The following is a 12,545-nucleotide window of genomic DNA, read 5'->3' on the forward strand; positions in this document are numbered from 1 at the left end:
GGAGAGAGAGCATCATGATTTTTTGTCTTTTAGAATCACCGCTACAGCCTTCCTCCAAAGGGAAAACATCCTGGTATGGCCATTTGAAACTGCTGTAAGCACACCCTATTTTACTTCCCACTGCATCTTTTGTGAGCCCCTCAACTGCATAGACCACAGAACATCAGGAGAGGGTCCCAGCTCCTGCCCCTTCCTCACAAAGCACTTCTGGATATCGTCCCCATCCATATCCATATCATGGGCAAATGCCATAAAGAAAAAGATAGCTTATAGTACATCAAAGTTTTAAACGTCTCTTCATCAAAAGACACCTTTAAGAGAGTAGAAAGGCAAGCCCGATTAGAAAATGTTTCCAATATACATAACTAACAAAGGACTTATGTCTTCATATATATTAGAATGAACAATATGAAATTCAGATATTCAATAATTTTAATGTACAAAAATGGCAATTCATATAGTTTAACTTAGTACTTAAAAACTCCTACAGGGGTGCCTGGTTGGCTTAGTTGGTTAAGCATCTGACTCTTCCTTTCAGCTCAGGTCATGATCTCATCATGGTCTTGAGATCAAGTCTCTGCCTTGAACTCTGTGCCCAGTGTGGATTCTGCTTCAGATTCTCTCTCCTCCTGCCCTCCCCTGGCTCATGCTTTCTCTCTCTAAAATAAATAAATACATAATAAAATCTTTTTTTAAAAATAAAAATAAATAAATAAGGACTCCTTCTCTCTCTCTCTATCTCATGAATAAATAAGTGAAATCTTTTTTAAGATAAAAACAAACAAATAAACAAAAACTCCCACACGTCAGTAAGGGAACTCAATAAAAAACAGGCAAAAGGTTGAATAATCACTTCAAGGCAGAGAACAATCATGGTCAATAAATACTTGAAAAGGTGCTCAACCTCATTATCAGAGAAATGAAAATGAAAACCAAAAACCAAAAGGAGATACTACTACAGACCCACTAGAAAGCTTAAATCTAAAAGACCAATAATAACAAGCAAGGATGTAGAGCAACTGGAATTCTTATACATAGCTGGTGGGAACATAAATTGATAAAGCTATTTTGGAAAACTGTTTAGCTATAATTATTGAAGCCAAATGTTTTATGTCCTATGAACCAATAATTTATATACCCAACTGAAATGCCTACATACTTGTGCACCAAAAGACTTGTACAAGAATTTCCATGGCCACAGTATTTGTAACAGCTTCAAAGTGGAAATAATACAAATGTCTATCAACACTAGATAAAGAAAATTATACAGACAGTTCCCAACTTAGAATGGTGTGACTTACAATTTTTTGACTTTAGGGTAGTATAAAAGCAATACATATTCAGTAGAAACCAGACATTGAATTTCAAAGTTTGATCTTCTCCTGGGCTAGTGATATGCAGTATGATTCTTTCTCCTGATGCTCTGCGGTGGCCGGTGTGCTACAATTCCCAGTCAGCCACACAGTCACGACTTCTTTTTTTTTTTTTTTTTTAAGATTTTATTTATTTATTTGACAGAGACAAAGATCACAAGTAGGCAGAGAAGCAGGCAGAGAGAGAGGGGGAAGCAGGCTCCCCACTGAGCAGAGAGCCCGATGTGGGGCTCGATCCCAGAACCCTGAGATCATGACCTGAGCTGAAGGTAGAGGCTTTAACCCACTGAGCCACCCAGGTGCCCCCAGTCACGACTTCTAACAACTAAAGTACTAACAAACCTTCGGTATCCATACAACCATTCTACTTATCACTTGTAGTAGCGTCTTCAATAAATCACAGGACATATTCAACACTTCATTATAGAATAGGCTCTGTGTTAGATGACTTGCTCAACTATAGGGCCAATATAAGTGTTCTGAACATATTTAAGGTGGATTAGGCTAAGCTATGTTTGGTAGGTTAGGCGTATTAAATGCATTTCTGACTTACGTTATTTTTAACTTACGATGGTTTATCAGGACATATCCCCATTGTTAAGTCAAGGAAGATCTTGAATGTTTACCCAGGAGAATAGTACAAAGAAATGAAAATGAGTGAACCACAACATCCAACAACACAGCTCAACCTCACAAAGACCATGTTGACAGGAAGAAGCCTGACACGAAGGAGTACTTACTACATGAGTCCATGATCAAGTTCAAAAACAGGCTAAAGTAATTCCTAATGTTATTGGTAAAGATGGTGGCTACTCGTGGCTAGGAGTAGTGAAGAGGGAAGGACATGAGGTTAGTTTCTGGAGGGCTGATCATGTCAATTGTTTGATCTGGACGCTGCTTACATATATTCACTTTCTGCACTTGATCTTAGCCAAAAGGCCGAGAAGCGATGCATATATATTCACTTTCTGAAACTGCATCAAGGGCACACTTAGCATTTGAGCACTGTTCTGTATGTTTTCTCTACCTTAAAAAATAGGTTTGCAATTTAATTTATTGTTAAAAGAACATTCAAATAATTTTTGAATATCAAAATCTTAAAAAGTAAAGGAAAATTATGAACACAAACGCTAAACAACACAGGAAGCCAATCAGGACCAGAGGACAGAAGTCATATTATTGGAATGATGGTATTGCTAAAGTGAGGGTATAAAACTGCTACTGAAAGAAGAGAAGGTGGCTTATCATGAATCAATATTAATATTAGTTTGGTGAGAATAACCAACTAACTGGACGAGTATGCTAGACAAGTCCATAACGATGGCTATCACACCCACCAAACTTTCCATGAGACGACCTCACCGATGGCCCCTGCAGTTTCATATCCAATCCACTGACTGGTCAGAGACCACTGGTTTTGTCGAGCCCCAAAATGTGAACTGAGGGGCACCTGGGTGGCTCAGTGGGTTAAAGCCTCTGCTTTCCGCTGAGGTCATGATCTCAGGGTCCTGGGATCGAGCCCTGCATTGGGCTCTCTGCTCAGCAGGGAGCCTGTTTCCACACACACCCCTGCCACACCCCTCTGCCTACTTGTGATCTCTGTCAAATAAATCAATAAATCTTAAAAAAAAAAAAATGTGAACTGAGCCAATCGGATTCTCTCCCATGAGAATACAGGCCTGAATAGATGGAGTGGATGAGAGATGCAGCAGGGAGACTTAAAGCAGGAAAAAAGCAAGAGGAAGGGACCACAATGTGTTAAGTCAATACCGTGAGGTTCAGGACAGCCTAAAGTTAGGGCAAGCAGCTGTGAGGAGAACACAGAAGCAGTGAGGAACCAAGAAGGTACAAACATGCTGAAAAACAGGTCGATGGGTACCAAGGTCCTAATATCACCTAGGCCACAAGAAATGTACTAGAATGAGATCCACAATTTCAGTATTCCCACCGTCCCACGACCACACACAGAGGTGACCATTATTCAAGACAACTTGACTTCATATCTCTCCCTTGCAATCAAAAGGGCCGAAAGCAAATATTCACATAGCACAAACCAACTAACCCCAGAAAAGTTTAGCAATACTAGAGAAAGCGTACTACACCCTTGTTTACTGAAACCTTAGTAATTGCCTTAAAACAACACTGACTAGCTGTTGGGTCTCAGAATTTATTTTGAAAGACTGATGAAACACTGGTTTACAAAAGATGCCCAGACGGTTGCAGACTGATGCAAAATACTGAGTGAGAAGAAGCATTAAGGATGTCACAGGAGGAAGCACTCTTTCTTGTTCTAAAAAGGCTCTTCAGCTACACAGCTGTAAGAGTTTGGCAAATGGACTTCAGTAAAGCGAGGAAGAACCCTCAGTAAGAGAATCACCTATAATTTAATTTCTCATAGAGTGACGTCAAATCATGAAAATATCTTTACCCCAGGATCACAGCTAAACAAGTGTTTTCAAAATTTCTTTTCTTTTGGATTTAACATACCAGAAATCATTTAAAAGCTAGTTCCACCACCTTGACATCTTCACAACTACTGTCTTAAGATTTTTTCCTTTATAATAATATCAAAGAAACAAAAAGATGAGCATAATATAATAATTATTATAGTAAATATTATAACATATAGAATAAAATTATAATAACATACATTAAAGCAGAAGCATATTACATACTCTTTCTAAGGTCATTCTTTTCATTTTTTTTAAAGCTTTTATTTATTTATTTGACAGAGAGAGAGAGAGAGACCACACAAGCAGGGGGAGCAGCAAATGGATAGGGTGAAGAAGGCTCCCCGCTGAGCAGAGAGCCCAAGGTGAGGCTCAAATTCAGGACCCTGGGAGCCGAAGGTAGATGCTTAACCAACTGAGACACACAGGTGTCCCAAGATCATTCTTTTCAGAGTCACATCTAGTATAATCTTCAATGCCAAACAAGGTCTATGCAAAAAAAGAACAAAACATCCTTATTTACAAGTAAAATAATACAACGTGTGGGACTTGCTTTAAAATCATCTAGGGGGGGAAAAAAGCATGTGTGGGGGAAACAGAGAACATGAGAGCAGAAAGTTGGAGGCTGTTGAAGTTGGGTGATGGGTATATTGGCATTCCCTGCACGATTCTATTTCATGTTAAAATATTTTTAAAGAGGAAGGGGGGGGGGAAGAGGAAGGGAGGAAAAAACTTACTAAATGAAGTAATGAAAACAAAAAGCTAAAAGCCAAAGAGGAATTACATCAGAAAGGATTTAATAGAAACACCAGCTGACAAACGAGGAGACTATTCGCACGCTACGTGAAGAGCCTGGCGTGGACTACAGCCTGGGAGCCTGGCCACAACCTGATGATGTAGGTCCCACTGCTATGCTCGTCTTCAGGCAGGGGTCCAGGCTTAGAAAGGGGAATTGCTCAAGATCACATATCTGGTAGGGAGCTGAGTCCAGACAGAAACCTTGGCAGGTTAACCCTTGAACGGAACCATAGACAGTACTACCACTGACTGGACCTGGAAATTAACAGTCCTAAAGTTTAAAGAAAGCACATTCCTTTTTTTTTTAAAGATTTTTATTTATCTATTTGACAGCGAGAGAGATCACAAGTAGGCAGAGTGGCAGGCAGAGAGAGAGAGGGAAGCAGGCTCCCTGCTGAGCAGAGAGCCCGATGCGGGTCTCGATCCCAAGACCCTGAGATCATGACCCCAGGTGAAGGCAGAGGCTTTAAACCCACTGAGCCACCCAGGCACCCCAAGAAAGCAAATTCTTATTGGATGTGAACAGCCTCCTATTCCTACACATCGTGGTCCCACATTGCTCATCCCAGGAAACCTTCTCAGCTTTCCAATCTGCCCTCCGTTGGACAGCCCTAACCCCACTATTTACATTAGTCACACAAATGGCATGGGCTCATAAATACAGTTCAGGAAATGAATCAGGCATTGTCTAAATTAAATCAGACCAATGACAAAATAAAGCATTTCAGGAATCTGAAGAGAATGCAAAGGACTGGTAACCAGAGTCCCTCAGATCCCAGCATCATCGGTCGGTCCCCGCCATGTCACACTGCGGAGTATGGGAAGAGTTAATACAAGAAACTGCTGCCTACATTTTAAAAGAATGCAGCACTAAAGGATGGATGAATTTTATTTTCAAACACAACTTTGTAAATATCGCTCTATCTGTGTCTTCCCGGATCTTACGAGAATTCTAACTTTCATTACCTTACTCTACTCCAAGGCCACAAGTCATGGAAGGAAGCTGGCCTCCCAGTTTCCTCATTTCTTCCTTTATGTTCAAAAAGAAAAGAAATCTTATTTAAATAAACACTGATCAACTCAAACTTGTGTGTGTGTGTGTGTGTGTGTGTGTGTGTGTGTTACTCTGTCTTCTCCTTAAAATTATAACTGGGGCATTTTGCATTCACTGTGAGGAGTTTTAAGGAAAAATTATTTGAGTCTTTATGGTTCATTGAATCATTAAGTTTTTCAAGTTCCAGTTATAAGGAAAAGGAGAATATGTGCTTTCTGCAACTCTGTTCCACCTACTTGTACCAATGTTTTCTCAAATAAAAAAAGAAAAAAGAAAAAAAGAAATCCTACTGTTTTATTTTTTTTTCCCCTGAATATACACACAACCATATTTGAATTCATTGGGCAAAAACCTCAACTCTACCCTTTGGTGGAGCCAAAATAATGCATTTATAACTTCTCAATCAGCTAATCTTTTTTTTTTTATTTTATTTTTTATTTATTTTCAGCATAACTATTCATTATTTTTGCACCACACCCAGTGCTCCATGCAATCCGTGCCCTATCTAATACCCACTACCTGGTACCCCAACCTCCCACCCCCCCGCCACTTCAAACCCCTCAGATTGTTTTTCAGAGTCCATAGTCTCTCATGGTTCACCTCCCCTTCCAATTTCCCCCAACTCCTTTCTCCTCTCTAACTCCCCATGTCCTCCATGGTATCAGCTATGCTCCTCAATCAGCTAATCTTTGAAAATTATACCAGCTGACATGTAATGACTAATTTCAGAATAATGGTTAATTTTTAGAATAATGGCCAGATATTATCAGATAAACCAATGTTTGCCACAGCACTATATTGATGCCTAACAAATATCAGCTTCTAGTTTCATTTAAATGTTAATTAAGATTTTACTATATATATGCTTGAATTAAGATAAACTTATTTCAGAGAAAAATTTATACAGGGATTAATGTAACACAATAATTACACGTATGCAGTCCTGAAAAATAAATCTCCCTAAATTGTAGACAGATTGGATTTATAATCGACATATTGAAACATTAATGATACAAATAAAAATCTGTAAACTCCAAAATATGTAATTGCATGCAAATGTTTTATATTTATGATAGAAGATAACAGTACAACAAACACACACACATATACACATATATCCCTTTCCTATAGGACAAATGAACAGGCATGAAAACACAAAGCTACTTTGAAAGTGTGAAAATTAGGACTTACGTAAGACCTAAGTAAAGCCAGATTGCTTGTCAATCTGGCTTCTTTCATTACAAAATAATCTTAATGACTAACTTTTTCTATTTTACAAAATTAAAATTATATTGACTGCAAAATGCATAGTTACTGAAAAACATGGACAAAATCAACCTAAAAATATAATCTGTATTAAACATACAGCAATATCAATTGTTTGAACCAATTATTAATATTTGTTGCTAAAAGCAGAAACCTGTGGTTATCACACATGCTTTACAATTTACCGTCACCCAGTGAGAAGAAAATACCTCTATTTTTTAATTCTCAGAGAAAAAAATCATGTTACAATAATATAAACAGTAAAGTTTAGCATAGCCAAAATTAAAGTAACTACATTTTGCTAATCCATGGATTATTTTTCATTTAAGTTTGAAAGATTACAAAGTTCCATTAATAAATCATTTCTCTCCCTTAAATTATGTTTTAAAACACTTTGTTAAGATTTAATTAATAGTTTTATTCCATTTTCCTTTCACTTACGTTCAATAAGCAAAGGTTGAAGAGAAAATAGTGAGCTGGTTATTATATATCAATTAAACGACATGAACGAGACTGAATATCCACCATCCACACTCCCTACCCTCCACAAGTATTTCAGGGGTTGCATAAAGCTCTGCCTACTTACATAAAATGATTAAAATCCTCCACTTGCAGTCACTAAAATGACTGGCTAGTAAGGAGGCGACAGGGGAAATCACATAACCTTTAATCCCTTTAAAATTAAATTAACATGTTTAATTCATCACAGATATGACAAGTATCTACTACTTGAAGCCTTCAGAACTAAGCTGTTTGACACCCAAAATGCCTGAAATCAGGGTGAAAAGAACATTTAACATTACTAGGACAATAAAAATAAACACGGCTTTGTTCCTATATGTCTCTCCTGCTAGCAGGGAAGACACATACAGTCTCTTAAACGGATTAGACTAACCAATGTGTACTTTCACCTAAGTGCAAATATTTTTAAAGATCCCTTACCGAAGGAAATGAATGCCATGTAAAATTGTTTGTTTAAACGTAAGTCTCACTTTTCTTTAAAAATACAGAGGTCTGCAGTTACATTCCCCAAGAATTGCAACTGTCCTGGAAATAGTTTTGAAAGGGAAATAGGAATAAACAAAATAGTGATTCACATACTACAATCCCAATCCCCATACCACTCAGATTTTTAAATTCCCTTTTTTTTTTTTTTTTTTTTAATTTGAGAGAGAGAGAGAGCACACACACTAGCAGGGGGAGGGGCAGAGGGAGAAGGAGAAGCAGACTCTCAGCTGAACAGGGAGACCGGACCAGGACAACAGTTTCAAAACCTGAGCCGAAAGCAGATGCTTAACTGACTGAGTCACCCAGGTGCCCCTCAGATTTTAAATTTCTTGAGGCTCAATCAACTTAAGTAGCCACCTTCCTACGGCACTCTTCAAGATTTTTCTTTTCTAGAGCTGGACTTTGGTCACCTTCCTCTCCCTAGAATGCTTTCAGTCTTAGTGCTGGCATAGGTACAAACGGAAAAAGGACAACAGACAGTTTCTAAGAGCTGAAGTGAGGTTCGAATTCGATGTAATAATGGAGGATAACACAGAGCTTGGCCCACAGAAGGTAGTTATTAAACTCAAGTTCCCATTCCCCTTGAACACCTTTACCTAGAATGAAAAGTTAAGTTTTTCATTTCACGTAAATGGAGATTTCTTTAGAAAGTAGTGCCACCAACACACATGTTCAAGAAAAGGCACATTACTTGAAATTTTTTTAGCTGAACTCATTTTGATTTTATCACTGTAACCAAAAGTACCTAAAAAGTAGCCACTATGGAAACCTGATATCAGAGCTTTACCATCAACCAAGGACCTACAAAGTGAAATCTTTGGGACATTCTTGAAAAAAGGGAGCAGGGCAAATATCCCTTTAACCTAGGCACATTAGGAAAGGGAAAAACACCTTTCTTTTTTCTAACTGGAAACAGTTTTTTTTTTTTTTAACCACTTTAACAGTGGTTTAAAAAATTAAAAAAACCTTAATTTTTTTTCTTTTGTCAACCAACTTACTTTGGATTATTTAGAAGAAGCAAACCAATGAGTGTTTTCCTCTTACTATATAACTTACTGAAAAACACAATCAATTAATCAGAGTTTAAGAATTATTTGAAGGATAAGTAGCATCATTAAGAATGATTGGAAACATTTTATAGCAAAAATTACATTAACTATAAGCAACTGTCAACAGCATTACATCACATTCCAGGGTAAATAAGAAAGTCTCCTGTAGCAATGATATTCCTATTGGTGTGCAAATCTGCTAACTTAACTGATTTATTAGAATGTCCGCTTTGATCACCTGCTTGTCTTCAGCTTCTCAGATTTAGTATTTATCGCAGAGACCGGTAAACTTTAAATCTTGTGAAATGGTCTGTCACATCCTCTACACAGCAAAAGCTCACACTGCTGTTACAACATTAGAAACAAGAGATGTCATTATTGGAAGACAACTTGAAATCTTCTCAGCCAAACTCTTAATTTTAAATATTAAGAAATGGGTTTCATTCACAGAAAAAAAAAAAAAAAAAAAAAAACAGAGGAATTGTTAAGAGATGGGAGTAAGTCAAGGCAACATGGTGGCAGAAACCCACTCTGCCTCGCTAAATCCTCTTTCAAGCCCTAACCTTCAACTGCATTTATGGGGTTGATGGAGATATTTACTCAGAAAGCTCCAGGAGCACATTTGGAGAAACAGAGCTTAAAACGGACCCCGCTCAGGGTCTCAACTTTGCCAGCTTCAAGTCTAGGTGCTTGAGAAAATGTGAGCGCATAGGAACACAAATGAACTGAAAGGGAACCAACAGCAGAAACTGCAGGCTTAAGGTAGAAGTTTCTTCTTGTTTCTTATCTTTGCAGTTTCTCCTTAATTCTTCAGACACACCCAGACAGACCCTGCTAGAGAGAAGCATCCATCTGCTAAGGTAACCTAAGTCACAGAAGCAAACCTAACCGAAGACAAAAATCTGACAGATGTCCCAATCCAATTCCTAATCCATTTTGAAATGCTTGTTCTTTACTTCTCAGTTTTTCTACAGGCACCAAGGGTTCCAATTTCTATCCTCTTAAAGATGTACTGAAGGAGTGAGAGATACTCATGACTTGTATGGCAAACAGAATTTTTTTCCCTAGGATGACCTGTTCAGGACTTCCATTAGAAAGTGGTATTAAAGTCATACTATTTGGAGGTTACGTTTATGTATTAAACTGTGGTGTAGAGAAAACTGTCCTGAAGAGGAGAGTCCAGATAATATCCAAGTAGAAAAATGCTGGTTTTCATATGTGAACTAGTCAGACAGCCAGATAAGTTGCAGCAAATAACATCTTCACACCCCCAGCTCAAAAAGAAAGAAAAAGGAAGGAAGGAAGGAAGAAAAAGAAAGAAACAAAGAAAGAAAGAAGAAAGTGTTTATTTCCTGATATCAGTATAAATACAAGGAGAAAAAATAATTTGAAATTAAGTCAATGATACGTATTCAGGGTAATTTAAAGTACCTATTTGCTTTTACATATAATAACACTTAAGAACTTATTGGGTTTTGGCTTCTGGGGGGGCCTTGGAACACATACCTTTAAAAAAAAAAATCTCACCAAGAGAGAGAAAAAAAAGTAGATACTGAAAATCTGCTTCCTCAACACCCTTTTCATGCACTTAAATTCTAAAATGCATGACTTGAAATTTAAACTTCTATTTCCAGTATCTGTAGCTACAAAACTGAAAATTAGCTTTTCAAATAACCCGCAACATGCCATCAAAAACCAAAGGGTGTATTTTTTAAATATCAGATTCATGTGCAATATAACAAGTTTAATCAGTTCAATCTGTTAATGATTTATAGTGAAACCAAAGTGGGAAAAAAAATTTCTGGTTGATCTAGTTTGAACTCCCTCTTAATTTTACACACTGTTTTATGAGCCCTAGGGGTTATGTAGGCATCTTATTCATCATTCCATCGCTAGCGCCTCCCACAGCCAGGTTTTTGCAGAAGCTGTTTGGTCTGAACTGCAGGGGAAATTCAGCTGCGAAACATTTTTACTCAACAGCAAAGACAATCAGCCTCTTTTTTTCGAGCTGGAGATGTAGAAGCGAAGTGAGAACATTTGGGAGCATAAAATTAGTCTGCTCTAACTTTATTAGCCGAACGGTGATTGGAAAAAAAAAAATACAAATTTTGCATTTGCAGGAATGGGGAGGAGGCAGGAGTTACTAAATCTGGAGCGTTTGTTTTTTCCTCCCCGAACGCATACACAGCAAAACTAACAAAATTATGACCCAGGATAAAAAGGTCACATTTGGTTTTGAAGCATTCATTTAAAAGTACAGAGAAGCGTTCTCTAAAAATGCCCACAGGTTTAAACATAACAGGAATGTGGCTACCAAATACTAATCCTGAGGGAAATGGATACACATTTACCTCCATAATTAGACCCAGCAGGTCAAATGTGAGCAAGGTAAACCGACATAAACCACAAAACATGAAAATCGCCAAAAGAAAGTGCCTGTCCTTCCTGGGAGCCCCCGCTTGTTCCTTGCACAACCAGCGATCAAACATGCGCAAGCAAAAAAAACCCTCCAAAAAACAAAACAAAACAAAACAAAAAACCCCCACACGCACCAGCCGGGTGAGGGAGAAACCAAACTTTTCCAAATAAGTTAGTTCCGTCGTGCCAGTCTAAACCCAACAGGTGTCAACACACGTCACCACACTAAATTCTTCCGAACTAGGTCTAGAGAAGAAATGGATGGTTAACAATGAAACTGAAAAGACCCGACCGCTTTCAGGGGCGCAAACGCAATAAAGCGGAGCCTCCGTTCCGATTACACGGAGGTGGGGGGTCGGGGATGGAGACGGGGTGGCGCGTGGAGATGGCCTGCCCCTGACACCGCAGGGGGACCTTGGATCTCGGAGCACGGTTCCCGCGTTCGGTCAAGCCCTAGACCTCGAGGGCTGGAAGGAGAGGGAGTGCCGCGGCCGCAGGGAGGGAGACCGAGAAGGGAGGGCGCGTGCTACCTGCTTGTCCAGCGCGTCCCGGGCGGCGCCCGGCCCGACCCCGGCCCTGGGCGGCGCGGGCGTCCGCTCGCAGCTGCAGCCCTCCAGGAGGTACATGCCCGCCGGGCGGCCGCTCTGCTCGCCCTCGAAATAGAAGAGCACATTCTGGTAGAGAGCGAACCACTTTTCGTGCCAGCGACTCGCGTCGGCTGCCTTCTTGCTCAGGAAGCCGCGTTTGGTGCCCTCCTTGCGGGCCAGGAAGGCCAGGTACAGGGCGTGCCCCTCGTTGTAGCGCACGCTCTTCTGCATGGTGAGGGCGCGGGGTGCTCACCCGTGCCTCGCAGCCATCTCCAGGCCGGCTCGCCCCGGGGCCCGCCCGCTGCGGTCCGGTCCGGGCGAAGGGCGCCCCCTTGTCTGACGCAGGGCGCAGGGCACCCCGCCGGCCTTCGGGGCGCGGCGCCGCGAGGGTCCGAGGGGGCGCTTGGCTGCGGCCAGGGCACGTTCTCGGCCGCGACCGCCGCCCTCCTGGCCGAGCGGAGCCCCGGGAGCCCCCGACGCCCGCGTGGAAAAGTGGCCCCGAGAGGGCGCCCCGGCCCGCCGCCGCTTCGCCCAAAGTTGCG

At 40.2% G+C, this 12,545-nt stretch overlaps 1 protein-coding gene across 2 annotated transcripts in view; it reads right to left on the bottom strand.

Annotated features, from left to right (window-relative positions):
* The window catches only part of RASGRF2 (Ras protein specific guanine nucleotide releasing factor 2), a 251,133-nt gene extending 238,788 nt beyond the window's left edge, over nt 1-12,345 (bottom strand). For both annotated transcript variants that reach the window (XM_032335831.1, XM_032335830.1), the window contains exon 1: nt 11,947-12,345. In XM_032335831.1, the coding sequence (XP_032191722.1) occupies nt 11,947-12,234 (288 nt within the window). In that variant the 5' untranslated portion in view covers nt 12,235-12,345. The remainder of the gene's footprint in view (nt 1-11,946) is intronic.
* Nucleotides 12,346-12,545: the final 200 nt, after the last annotated feature.

This window comes from Mustela erminea, chromosome 3, assembly GCF_009829155.1.
Source record: "Mustela erminea isolate mMusErm1 chromosome 3, mMusErm1.Pri, whole genome shotgun sequence".
Lineage (NCBI taxonomy): Eukaryota > Metazoa > Chordata > Mammalia > Carnivora > Mustelidae > Mustela > Mustela erminea.